The following is a 13,567-nucleotide window of genomic DNA, read 5'->3' on the forward strand; positions in this document are numbered from 1 at the left end:
ATCAATAGTGCCTACCTGAATCGTTTCTCGTACATATATGGCTATTCCTCTGCCACCATCCGTCAATAAGTTTGTCATCAGTCTGTATCCGGAAATCTGTATCTGGGATTCTGTCAGGGGTAGGGAGGTTCGCTTTGGTTTAATCTCACAGAACGCATAAATATCAGCCTCATTTGCGGAGAGGACACATCTGACCTCCTGAAATTTCGAGGTTAGGCAATCAACATTGCTAAACCCCACACTAAGTCCAGTAATTTTCTTGCAATGGCTGTTGCCTGCATCTGTACTAAGTCCATAAGAAGACATAGAAGTCTCTGGGTTTGCATCACTATAATTATCACTTGTATGCACTGTACTTCAAAAATCACTACCATCTAACTGACTATTTACATAAGTTACTTCACTTGGCATATCTTCTAGAGTTCCTGTGCAGCCGGCAGGACTGCACGAGTCGGCACGTTTTTTGGAACTATAGCGTTGCCTCGGATAACCAAATTGGTTTCGCCTTGTGCTCGTTTAGCCTGCAACTCCTTGTATAATTTTGCTCTTTTCTCGCGGTCAGTCTTTGAGACATCATTACGGAACTGGATTGTATCTGACCCTTTTCTTTCATAAGACTTTTGAAGGATTTGTTTCTTAGTCTTAAAATCAGGGACCGAGAACATTATAGGAACAGGCTTCTTGTCCGGTGCTGGTGGTTGCAGCTTGTCCTTGGGTTTGCAGATTACTCAGACGACGGACATTTGAGATGCTCACATTTGGCAGCCCATAATCACTCGCAAGGTATCTCTTGATGTACAGTTCATCACTTGTCTGAGGGGGGACACCAAAGACAACAATATTAAGCTTTTGGCGCTGCCGGTCCCTGTCGTCTGCAATCATGTGTCTAACTTTAGTTTCAAGCTGCACCTCAAGATCATTTTTCAATGTCCGAATCTCTGACTCGACCAATCTCTGAACTGCTGCCTGGTCAAATGAGGTGTACTGTTCGATAGTAGCCAACCGACTTTCAACACCACTAAAGCGGTTATCGACATCAGTGGTTAGCTGGTCTCTTAGTTCGGCAAACGCTTCTTTCACTGCATCCTTAACTTTAGTGTCCAGTTCCTTTACAGCATTAAGAGCAGACCGGAATGGTTTGAGATTCTTATCCATAATCTTCTGAATATCGTTCAAAGATGCCCCACTCGCCACTTGAGGGTTACTTTTGCAAAGTGGGCATTTCCACTCACAGCCAACTCGTCGCGTCATTTTAGTCAGTAGAGAGTACTCTGCCTCCGACATTTCTAGACAGTCAATGCATATCCAGAGGCCACAGCCATCACAGTTCATAGCACATGAATCCTCATGCAAGTTCTCATCACATGTCGCGCACTTATCGGTCCCTTTTTTTGGGCTCTCGCGAAGTCTCTTTGGCCGCATCGCGCTGGCAACGCTGTTCTAACTTGTTTTGAGTCGGCAACACTGCTTCACGCAAGCTAGATATTTATAATGGTTAAAATGTCCAGAAATACTTTGATGGTGAGTTTAACTTTTAAATTAAACTTAGTCTATCCTTGAATGTCACTTTTTGATGGAGTAGGCTCACTTCGTCCGTGTTAATTTTTCACTTGACAATATTCGAGGTAGACAGAATGTGGGAAGTGCAATACTCAAATCACCTATTCACAGCAGTTTAAGGATTAAAATCCCGCTGGTACCAATTCGGCCTCTTGTTTGTTTGCTATTGCTCCCTTCTGCACAAATTATCCACCAAAAATACGCAAAAACGGACGAGCCAACGCAATCAATGGTATTTTAGTATTTAGCGTTTGGCAACTGCGCTTTATTACTGGCTACAAATTCAGAAGAAGAAGAAGGACACTGAATTCAGCCTGGCTTTATTTACAAACAGATAATCAGCTGTTTATCAGCAGACAAAGGACAAGTCCTTTGGGAATAGAAAATAAAAATTTTCTAACATCAAAATTCAGGTAAATAAAGTGAAACACCAGGGAAAACCACTTAAAAAGAAACTTAATATCAAGTATAAGGAAATATGGTAAAAAATGGGTAGAAATAAATGTTCTTTCTCACAAATTTGGTTAACAATCCTTTATTCACTTTCACACCTCCCAGTTGCTGTTGCAGCTATAATAATAATAATGTAACATTCTAACTTATCTTTCTATTCTAGTGAATTGGGTTTCTACAATTATTGAATGAAGTCATTGCTGTATCTAACAAATTTTTACATGGTGTCAGATATGGAAGCCAGCATACAATACCCTACAATGGATTGGTCAAGTAACAACCTGAAGGAGGCATGGTCAAGATTCAGAACACATGCCAATCTTATATTCAAGGCCCTATCAGTGGAAAATCCAAAAAAATACAATGTGCATTCTTGCTAATATGGTTGGGAGACAAAGGGAGAGATTTATTTAGCACATTTACAATATGTGACAAGGAAACAGACAATTTGGATGCACATATATCAAAATTCAATGAACATTTCAACCCCCTATCAAACACAGTTTTCTCAAGAGACCAATGTGAAGGTGACACTATTGATCAGTATATCACAGGCTTAAAGTTGTTGGGTCGAGAATGTGAGTATTCAACAACTGCCTTAAAAGAAGAATGATAAGAGACAGACTGGTATGTTGCAGAACCTCAGCAAAGGTTAGAGAAAAGCTCTTACAAACAGGTTCAACTCTGAGCCTTTCACAAGCAGTAACAATTGCAAGACCACATGTAGAAACCCAAGTTCAACTTAGAACCATGGCCCAGCCTGGTCCAAGCCAGGATATACATATAAAACAAGAAGTGGATTTCATTCAAAGGGGAAAGAAGACAAACCACAGCTCACAAACGAAACCTTGTTACTTCTGTGGTGGAGATTACTCACCATTGCACAAATACCCTGCAAGAGTTAAGGTATGTTGCAATTGTGACAAGCTGAACCATTTTGCAAAAGTCTGCAAAAGTAGCAAGAAAACAGTAAACCTCATAAACCAAGAGGCAGGCCAAAGCCAAGAGGATGACATCTTTATTGACACAGTAAACATCATTAAAATGGGGAACATGGAAATGGGTAGTGACCAACCTTATGTGAAATTAACAATCAACAAACAATTAAAAGTCACCTTCAAAATTGATACTGGTGTACAGGCCAGTATTTTACCAGAAAGGAACTTCAACAACCTTAATCCAAAACCCATTATATCTAAGACATTACATACCCTCACCAGCTTTGGTGGTAAAAAAAATTCCTGGAATCTGTAACCTAACTTGTGCTTATACAAATGGCAGTAAAGTAACCCAACCCTTTTTCATAGTAAAGGATGCCCAGATACCAATCCTTGGGTTCAGCATGAGCAGGAAACTGATTTTGGTGAAACTAATTCTATCACTTGAAAACTCAAAGCTGCAAAATTCGGTGCACTTTCAAGAAGAATTTAGTGACCTTTTCCAAGGTATCAGCCCCCTTGAAGGAAAATGCAACATCACATTAAAAGAAAGAGCTGAACCAAAAGCTGTGCCGGCCAGACAAATCCCAATATCCCTTCAAGACAACTTTAAGAAGGAACTTGATAGAATGAAGAATTTTTTGGTCCTAGAGAGTCTCCCACCCCACTGACTGGGTTAATGCTATAATCATAGTTGAAAAGCCAGGTAAGTCTTTGAATATGCATCAACACACACAATTTGAACAAGGTCATCAAACACCCCCATCATCCAATGCCTACATTTTGATGAGGCAGTTTTGAAACACGCCAGTGCAAAATATTTCACGAAACTTGACGCCTGTTATGGATATTGGTCCCTTGAGCTTGACAATGAGTCATCCAAGCTAACCACTTTCAATACACCACATGGCCAATACAAATTTAAATGGATGCCCTTTGGATTAATCTCCACACAGAACGAATTCTAGCATTGCATGGATGAGGCCTTTGAAGGTTTCTCAGTCATAGTGGATGATATCATCATTTCTGGCCAGACTGAAGAAGAACATGATGCCAACGTTCATAGTGCACTAATAAGAGTCTGCCAGAAACAGGTCAAATTCAAACTACAAAAATGTCTGTTCAAACAAGACAGCATACCTTACTTCTGACACATAATATCCAAAAAATGGCATCAATCAAGATCCACAAAAGGTTCAAACACTAAAAGAAAGGCAGGCCCAATCTGATAAAAACAAACTACAAACCATTTTGGGAATGATGAACTATCTAGCAAGATATATAGTGAACCTTTCATTGCTGAACCAACCAATTTGTAAAATAGCAAACCAACAAACAGTTCCATTGGGAAACTCAGCATGAAGCAGCATTTACCTGCATCAAGGAATCGACTTGTGACTCTCTTGCATTCTTTGACCCTGCATCAGGAAACATCAAGCTTCAGGATGATGCATCAAAGTTTAGCCTTAGAGCCACCATTCTTCAGAACAAAAGGAATGTGTCATTTGCTTCATGATTGCTTAACAAAACAGAACAAAACTATTCCCAAATAGAAAAGGAACTGTATGCCATCCTCTTTGGCAGCATGCATTACCATCAATATTTATATTGCAAGAAATTCACTGTTGTGTCAGATGATAAACCTCTGCAAGACATGCTAAACTGTCAAATTTCAAAATCATCAACAAGGCTACAGTGGATGCTTACTAAAAATCCAACCATATGATTTCACAGTGGTGTTCTGTCTTGGCAAAGAAATTCCTGTCACTGATGCATTGTCATGGTTCACCTTAATGATCAAGGCAATGAGACTCAATTAGACATGGTTGTATGTACACTCTGTGATGGCTTTTTTTCCAGTAAGCACAAAAGAGACTACACAAATTGAAAGAAGTGGCAGCAAGTGACCCTCAATTAATCCAGCTCAGCAAATTCATCCAGAGTGGATGGCCTAAATCTAAAAGAAGTCTACCTGTAGAAATACTCCCATTTTGGAATGTCAGGTCTGAATTGGTCAGATCATTCTGAAAGCAGATTGTTAGGTCATCCCTCTCAAATCCTGTAAAGACATTCTTAACCACATCCATGCAGCACATCAAGGAATAGAAAAGACCAAGCAGCAAGCTTGCTCCATCATATACTGGAGCAACAAAACAACACAAAATAACAAAGGATATTGAAGACTATATAAAACATTGCTATGCTTACACCAAATACCAAAATTCAAATCAAAAGGAACCCTTGTTACTCCATGACGTTCCCCACTTACCTTGGGAAAAGGTTGGCTGCAATTTATTCTATAATAATGGAGAACACTATTTTATAACAGTTGATTATTAAAGCCAGTTTATTTTGGAAGACATGGAATCCCATGCATACTTGTGTCTGATAACAGCCCCCAATTTACCTCAGAACTGTTTCAGAAATTCATAAAAGACTGGGTAATGGAAAACAAGACATCATCACCAAATTTCCCTCAGTCAAATGACTTAGCAGAAAGATCAGTACAGAAAGTTAAAGATATCCTTGTCAAAACTGAGCTAGCTAGAGGGGATTATAATTTGACCTTACTTGAATACTCTCCACATATAGTCCATCATGGCAAATTCAGAAAACATAGAAATAAGCAACAAACAGGCCAAAAGAAATATCATGATAGAAACTCAAAGAAGCTAAATCTACAAGCTGGACAAGCAGTCCAAGCCCAAATCCATGGCAAAGCATGGGAATCTGGTTTAATAAAGAAAGCAGACACTAATCCTCAATCATACATAATTGAGACAAATGATGGGGGAACATATCACCAGAAAAGCATATAAAAGTTCTTCACTGGCTAAACAAACCACTTTCTACTGGTCAACCAGCAAGAACTCTGCAGGCTGAACCCATTGCACATCCATTTCTTGAAAATCCTACATCACCATCAAACACACCAGGTGTTTCTATTGCATCTCCATCCATAAATCCACTTATAGCTGCCACACCTCCATCCAAAACCCTGAATCAAGCCGCCCACAATACCAGTCCAGCCTTCCACACACCAATACCCACAAACAGCACTGATCTTGCTGTCCATTCAAATTTGCAGAATTATTTCACTCAGCCCACTTAGGTCATTATGTAAAGATGCTTAACCTCTAAGTACCAAAAGTCAGATGAGATACATTAAGAAAATGAGTGGAGAGCTTTATTCCAAGCAAAGTGAAGTGAGATTATAAGCAAAGTTTTAATGTGTTATTAGTCCCAGTTAAAGTCAAGACATTGTAGATAAATCCTTGTAAAGGATGCCCTGTTCATTTTGCAAAAAAAAGAAGAAGTGAGCCTAGTGCCTACTTATAAGTAAAGTGAAGTGAGATTATAAAAGGAAATGTGAATAATTCCCAAGAAGTGCTAATGTTTTCAAAGCTGAATTAATTATCCCTTTGTTGTTATTTATGTATATTTTGTACTGTCCACTGGTTTTGGAAAGGAGGACAGATATAACATTCTAACTTATCTTTCTATTCTAGTGACTTGGGTTTCTACAATTATTGAATGAAGTCATTGCTGTATCTAACAAATTTTTACAATGTCATATGCTCCTAAGCAAGAAAATTATCTAGGAAAGTTCTGATGATCTCTAAAAGCATGACTAGAGACAGATTCATCCAAATCCGAGAATTTCTCAATGTCAATAACAACCATGCAATGTCCAATGGATATTGACAAGCTATTCAAAATACAGCTATTGATTGAGAACCTGAATATGGTTCTAAGCAGCTTGAAATAAAACAGTTCACTTATTTGACTATGACACTAGTCAAGGGCAAATCAAGTATGAAGGAAAATAACCCTATCTGTCAGCTGCCACTGGTTATTCTGGTTCTTGTTTTGTGATAAATAATTCAATTTATGAGCATACAATTATTCTGTGTATTATGAAATATAAATTGTTTTCTTAACAAGTTTCCTTCTCTACAAATCTTTCTCTAAACTTATACTGGTAATATACCAAATGGATATCTAAAAATTACCAGAGGGTATTTGTCTGCAGTTAGGCATACTAAAAGGAAACAATAATAGGCATAAATTCATGACCAGTACTAATCATAAGGAGACATGTTAAGAAAACAATTCTTTCTTTATAATATGCATAAAGATCCTAGTTTTTTCAAAGGAACATATTACTCAAGGGGAGAACCTTTATCCTTACTTCTTTCCTCTTTTTCCAACTTAGATCTTTTATCTATAACACACACATGACAGATAATAAAAGAAAGTAGTCAAACAGGTATCTGTCAATAGAAAATTCAATCACAAACCATGGTTTGTCATTGAATTTAAAATATTTAAACTATTGTTTTTGGGGGGTTTAAGGGGGAAAAGGTACATAGGTTAGGTTAGGCTACATATTTAATATATGGAATGCTTTACCCCCATCCCCTTGATGTGCATATAAAGCCAAAATTTGTTTCTAAACTATTAATTTTTCATTCTATTTTGTTTTATTTCATTAGCATTAACCAAACTTCACTTTTTGCATGTGTTACATATAACAGAACAGTACCACTTCTCCCCCTAATGTGCAAATATATACCCAAAATTCTATTCTGAATCTAAATATAACCAAATGAACTTCACCCCAACCCTTAAATGTATCCAAATCAGGGTACATATTTGCATATCATGGGGGTGGGGGTAAAATTCATTTGTGATACAAATGGAGGTTACATTTAGAATCAGAATGCAATCTTGGGTATATATTTACACATTAGGGGGGTCGGGTATATACTCTGTTAATATAGGTTCTAAGAAATTCATAGGAAGTCAACACTGACACAAAATTTACCCACCATGTTCACAGAAAAGATTAGGCCAAAACTCTTTGTCTAGTGTGAAAGACTTGGAACTCACTTCAATCAGAAATCATAACAAATACCACAGTTCAGTCTTTCAAAAGTAGTTTAGCCTCTACAGATTCCTATACTAGGTCTTATCTCAATCTGTTATGAGAGTATTTTACCTTTGTATCAGCTGATTTGTGACCAGTATGTTTTCAGTTATTTTCTAGGCTGACTTTTTAGTATGTTTCAATTATTATCAGATATGCTTCAGTTAGTTTGGTATGCTAGGCTACTGCATGTTTCAGTTATTATGTTTTCAGAGTGTGTTACTTTTCATAGAATTGTATGTCTGTAGCTTATTATATTGTCAACATTGCCATTGACTTTTTATAACTGTTTAGTGTGACAAGCTTGATAAGGCTTACTGTATTTTGGTACTAATAAATAGATTAATTTCTTAGAACCAAGTTTTTATTTTTTTTAACAAAACTAAGAATGACTGGCATGAATGCCATCTATAAAAAAATGTATAGCACAAATTTCAAAACATACAAAATATTTTGTTTTGCTATTTTTTCCTATCTTTTTTAAGTTGGAAAAATAAGGAAAGAAGTGAGGATAAAGGTTCTACCCTTTGATAATATGTCAATCTTAATTACCATAATGTTAACTAGGATCATTATACATATTATGAAGTAAGAATTGTTTTCTTAACATGCCTCCTTATGATTAGTACTGGTCCTGAATTTATACCTGATAATATTTGAAAACAACTTCAAAATATCTTAGACACTAAGTTAAAAACTAAAAGTACGTCCCTTTGCTAAGCTTCCATGTTAACCCTCTTCTAATTTCTAAATCTTAGAAATTTACCAACTTGACAGGTATACCTATTGGAATTTTGACAAAACAACATAGGTCTATTACCTTAATTTTCCATTATCAGTTTCTTTTTCTGTTTTTAGTTGAATTTTAATCCATATCAATGGTTTTTTTCTGAATTTAGGAAATGTATTTGCAGATCTTTCAAACCTCATAAATTAAGATTAAGCAAATTTGGAAGCTGAGAACAGTTTTCTTGTGCTTTATTTAAGCAGATGACCTGTTTTGCTTTCATAACACAAATATTTTAAAGGTCATGGCCCTCTAGAGGGAGAAGGATTTGAGATAGGTACTTTAAAACACCTTCCCAGAACATAATTTGGTAAAATTTTACTTTAGCTACTTTTGGCTATCTTAGAAAAGGGTAACTTTCAGTTATGTGTCTACAGTATGTCCCAGGAAGGTATTTTGAAGTACCTACCTCTACTCCTTCTCCCTCTAGAGGGTCCTGAAATGTGCCTAAATGACAGGACCTATTGAAATTTTGACAAGACAACATTTTACCTTATTACTTTAAGTTATCAGTTTTTTTGTCTCTGGCTTTAGTTCTGAAAATGCAATTCCTGTTATTTAAGTAGAATTTTAAGCCATATCAATGTTTTTTTTTTCAAAATTTAGGAGATGTATTTGCATATCATTGAAACCTTATAAACTGGGATTGAGCAAAGTTGTGAAGCTGAAAACAATTTTGTTCTACTTCATCTAAGCAGAAGATCCATTTTGCAAGATTTCAATTTTATAACACACAGGTTTTCAAAGGTCAGAGCCCTCTAAAGGGAGAAGGAGTGGAGGTAGGTACTTCAAAATACCAAGGACATACAGACAGTAGCCGGTAGACCCATCCCTGAGTTTTATTTTCCTAACCTAACCCCTTTCCAAGATTTTACCTAGAATTTTATCTATACTCACTTCCCTGAGCACTTCCAATCAAAATTTCAAGATAATTATTTTGTTTGGTGTAGTTTAAAAGTCCAGATATTATGTCATTGAGGATGAGACCCCCCCCCCCACAGTCCACAGGGCAAGGGTTGTAAGCTATGCACCAAGGGCAAATAAGGTTTTTATGGAAATGGTGGTTGTAAAAACTTCAGAGGGGTATCATTGGATTGGAAATCAGAAGTTTAAGTACCATTTTTAAGAGTCAAACTTATGAGAGGGCAACTATACCACCCCCCCTGCTCAAATCATTTTTCCCCAAATGCATCCAATAGAAATTTGAGATAACAATGTGTTAAAAAATAGTCATGAACATAATTAGAATAAATAGCCAAGTCAAACTCAAAACAAGCCAAAATTAACATTAGTAGAGCTGATAACCCCCATGACTTCTCAAGACCAGAACATATTTTGCACTTTACTGAAAACAAATATGTTTAAATTTTTTCACTTTTTATTACTTGAATAAATACAAAAAATTAAGACTTTAAGGAATAAATATCAGTATAGGTGTATTAAACTGTCAATCCATGGTCATTTGTTTCTTGTTTTTTTCAGTGAAGCCTAAGTTGTGTTCTGGTCTTGAGAAGGTGTAGCAGTTGTCAGCCCTAGTAATGTTAATTTTGCTTGTTTTGAGTTTGAATAGGCTATTTATTCTAATTTCTGTTCATTTTGAATTTCATTTATTTGTTGATAGTGATTTGTGGTAGTTTTATGCTTGGAAGATTATCTGACTTTATTTCTGTCTATTTTTGGCTTAATGGAGCTCTACTTTTCTTTGAAAAATGTGGTTTGTGGAAAGTTTTTTAAATTAATACAAATATAAGGCAGCATCTTCATCCAGGGGGGCTGCCCCCCCCCCTGCATCCCTTATGGGCAATCATAATATCATGGGAAGATGTTTTTGAAATCCCCCTTCACCTGAAACTCAAATATTTCTAAAATTGCACTTCAAACACTTTATCATGGTTGCAGCAGCAGCTGCAACCATGGTTTGTTTTGCATTTTGTAATTTGTTTTTGTAATAAACATTTAAGTAAATTTGTTTTTGCAATAAACTTTTACTTTTAAGACAAACTGAAATAAGTCAACATTCCTGAAATAGTGTCAGATGTCATTTTTTTTCAGTAGGCAATGTTTCAAAATATATTTTTTTTTTTACTTTTGGTTACTATGTGCTGTGGTTCACTCTTTACTAGGTTGCAGCTGCTGGTGCAACCATGATAAAAAGTATTAAAAGTACAACTTTAAAAATTTTTGAGTTTGGGGTGAAGGATGATTTCAAAAGCATCTTCCCATGATATTATGGTTGCCCATAAGGGAGGCAGGGGGGAGCTCCAGCCCCCCTGGCTGAAGATGCTGCCTTATATCTGTATTAATTTAAAAAACTATCCAGAAAATACATTTTTTAAAGAAAAGTAAAGAGCTCCATGAAGTCAAAAATAGACAGAAATATTTTGTTTTGAAAAGTTTCATTTTCTTAACTTAGCCACTTTCAGAGATAGCAAAAAGTAGCTAAAGTAGAATTTTACCAAGAATCCCATTTCAGATATATGCTGAAAAATATCAAAACCAACAGGAGATGTAGCATATTAGTTATAAAACATTTAAAAAAATGGATTAGGCCTATTTAATGGAGAAGTTATTTTGAAACCTGTTTTCACACCTTTTAGAGGCTGCCCAATAACCACAGAAAGAAATTATTGTATCTCAATTGTATGCAATACTAACACTAACACTAATATCTTGGTCTCCTTACTGAAAGAAAATTGTACATACCTTACAAATGCAAATCCTCTACTTTCTCTAGTGTGTTTATCTCTAGGTATATAGACATCCCCAACATCACCATATCTTCCAAACACTCTTTTCAATTCATCAGGAGTTGTTCTGTAGGTTAAATTGTCAACTTTGAGGGATGTCATACCCTCAATAGCAGGTGGAGTTTTCCCATAAGCATAACTCATTTCCTTTAGAAAACTAAATTAGGCTATTTCCTAAAATGGCCGTTGTAATGAAAACGACGAAATCTGAAGGTGCATTCGCTTCTTTAGGGATTTTTCAGGCCAAATTTTACTGATCGCCGTTCACATTCAGAAGAAATATTAAGTTCTCTCACTGATTTTTTCAATATAATCCCCCCCAAAACAAACTGCTCAAATTTACCCTCACATCTTGTTTTCCTAACTGAAAAAAAAAATTTCATACCTTACAAATGCAAATCCTCTACTTTCTCTAGTGTGTTTATCTCTTGGTAAATAGACGTCCCCAACATCGCCGTATCTTCCAAAGACTCTTCTCAATTCATCAGGACTTGTTCTGTAGGTCAAATTGTCAACTTTAAGGGATGTCATGCCCTCAATAGCAGGTGGAGGTTTCCCATAAGCGTAACTCATTTCCTTTGGTAAACACAATCAGACTATTATCCACAATGGCTGTAATGATGAAAAGGACGAAATTTTGAAGGTACGTTCGTTGCTTACGGGTGTTTTTCAGTCCCGTCAAATTTCAAAGCTCGTTGTTCACATATTTAGAAGATATATCAGGTTCTCTCACTGAATTTTTTCAAAATGATCCAACCCAAAAGGGAGAGGGGTGGATGCTCTGAACTTTACACTTCTATTGTCTATAGCTGACTTATAGTTGCCAGTCCCCTGTAATAAGCAAAATATTTAAGCTCTCAAGGTTATTTTTCCTATTGTAATTCTTGGAACCTTGCTCACGGTGTTCGATGGTCAAGGAAAGACGAGGGAAAAAAGTATTAAGTTCAGATTATTAATTTTCCTGCCTTGGGCAAACTTTTTAGCACCCTTGTTAAGAAACTCGCTGGTGCGACCGAAAAATTGGAGGGCAAGTAAGCACCCTACCATTCCACTTTTTCCAAAAATCATCCGATCAAAATTTCGAGACGACTTTTTTCTTCAGCATAGTTGAAAGGCCCAATAACTAGGTCTTTAGAGATAAAATGACTTCCTACAACCCCCGGGGAAAGGTTTTTAAGTTATAAAATTCACCCATTGTTTTATTTGTTATTGGGAAGTATGCATATATTATTCGGGTCGGGAGGGAGGACGAATTTTCTGCTGGGAAGATTTTGCATGGGGATAATTTTCCATGGAGAAGGAAGGTTCAAGGGGATTAACCTTTCAGGGGAAATTTTACACTGGGTGAATTTTTCAGAATTCCCATACGAAATTTCTGTATATGTCTTGCTTTCTTTTTACGATTGAATTTTAGGCCTGAAGGTGTTAAGGGTAATTGTCAGGGGTAAATTTTTGCCAGGATTGAATTGCTTAGAGAATAGTTCTGTGGGGAGGGAGATTTTTCTGTGGAGGTGGATCAAGGTATACTGACGTTATTTAAAAAAAAACGATTAGAAATTAAATAAAAAAACAAAACAAATTTTTTCAACTGAAAGTAAGGAGTAGTATTAAAACATAGAACAAACAGAAATTATGACGTATATGAGAGGGGTTATTCCCTCCTCAATACCTCGCTTTTTACGTTAAATTTTAAATTGTGTCCCAATTCTTTAAAAACAACCATTGAAACACAAGGGTCGTTTAGTTAGAACAATAAATAACTTTTTAATGAGTATAATAAGACGTGCCTTGAAGTTTCTTTTTCAATAAGAAGTGCCTAAAAACTGTAGCATGAAGAGCGAGGTGTTGAGGGGGGGAACCTCCTCCACCCTCATTTACGTAATAATGTCTGGTCATTTTAAGTTTTAATGCTGCTCCTTACTTTCAGTTGAAAGAACTTATTGTTTTTATTTAATGAAGCTTAGAGATAAAGTAAAAGTATATAAAAATGAATAAAAGTAATTAATAAAAATGCACAAAACAAGAGCCTACTTACAAAAAGTAAGATATAAACTCCCAGCATTCAGTTTTGTTGAGTAATGCCGAAGCGTTGGACGGATATATTTTGCAATATCGACAGTTTTGAACTTGGTTATCAAACACAAAAATATTT

The 13,567-nt window shown here is 36.2% G+C and overlaps 1 protein-coding gene across 3 annotated transcripts in view; it reads right to left on the reverse strand.

Moving 5' to 3' along the window:
- The window catches only part of LOC148942190 (serine/arginine-rich splicing factor 2-like), a 29,969-nt gene extending 17,937 nt beyond the window's left edge, over nt 1–12,032 (reverse strand). For 2 of the 3 annotated variants that reach the window (XR_016143214.1, XM_089103689.1), the window contains exon 1: nt 11,372–11,603. Coding sequence is in view for 2 of the 3 variants with exons in the window: in XM_089103689.1 (XP_088959815.1) it covers nt 11,372–11,559 (188 nt within the window). In the remaining variant the exon portion in view is untranslated. Of the gene's footprint in view, nt 1–11,371; nt 11,604–11,800 lie in introns of those variants that run through there. The other variant, XM_089103690.1, reaches the window with a different exon arrangement.
- Between the last annotated feature and the right edge of the window lie 1,535 nt (nt 12,033–13,567).

This window comes from Artemia sp. Qi Xiang Cuo, chromosome 17, assembly GCF_049724085.1.
Source record: "Artemia sp. Qi Xiang Cuo chromosome 17, ASM4972408v1, whole genome shotgun sequence".
NCBI classification, from domain to species: Eukaryota; Metazoa; Arthropoda; class Branchiopoda; order Anostraca; family Artemiidae; genus Artemia; species Artemia sp. Qi Xiang Cuo.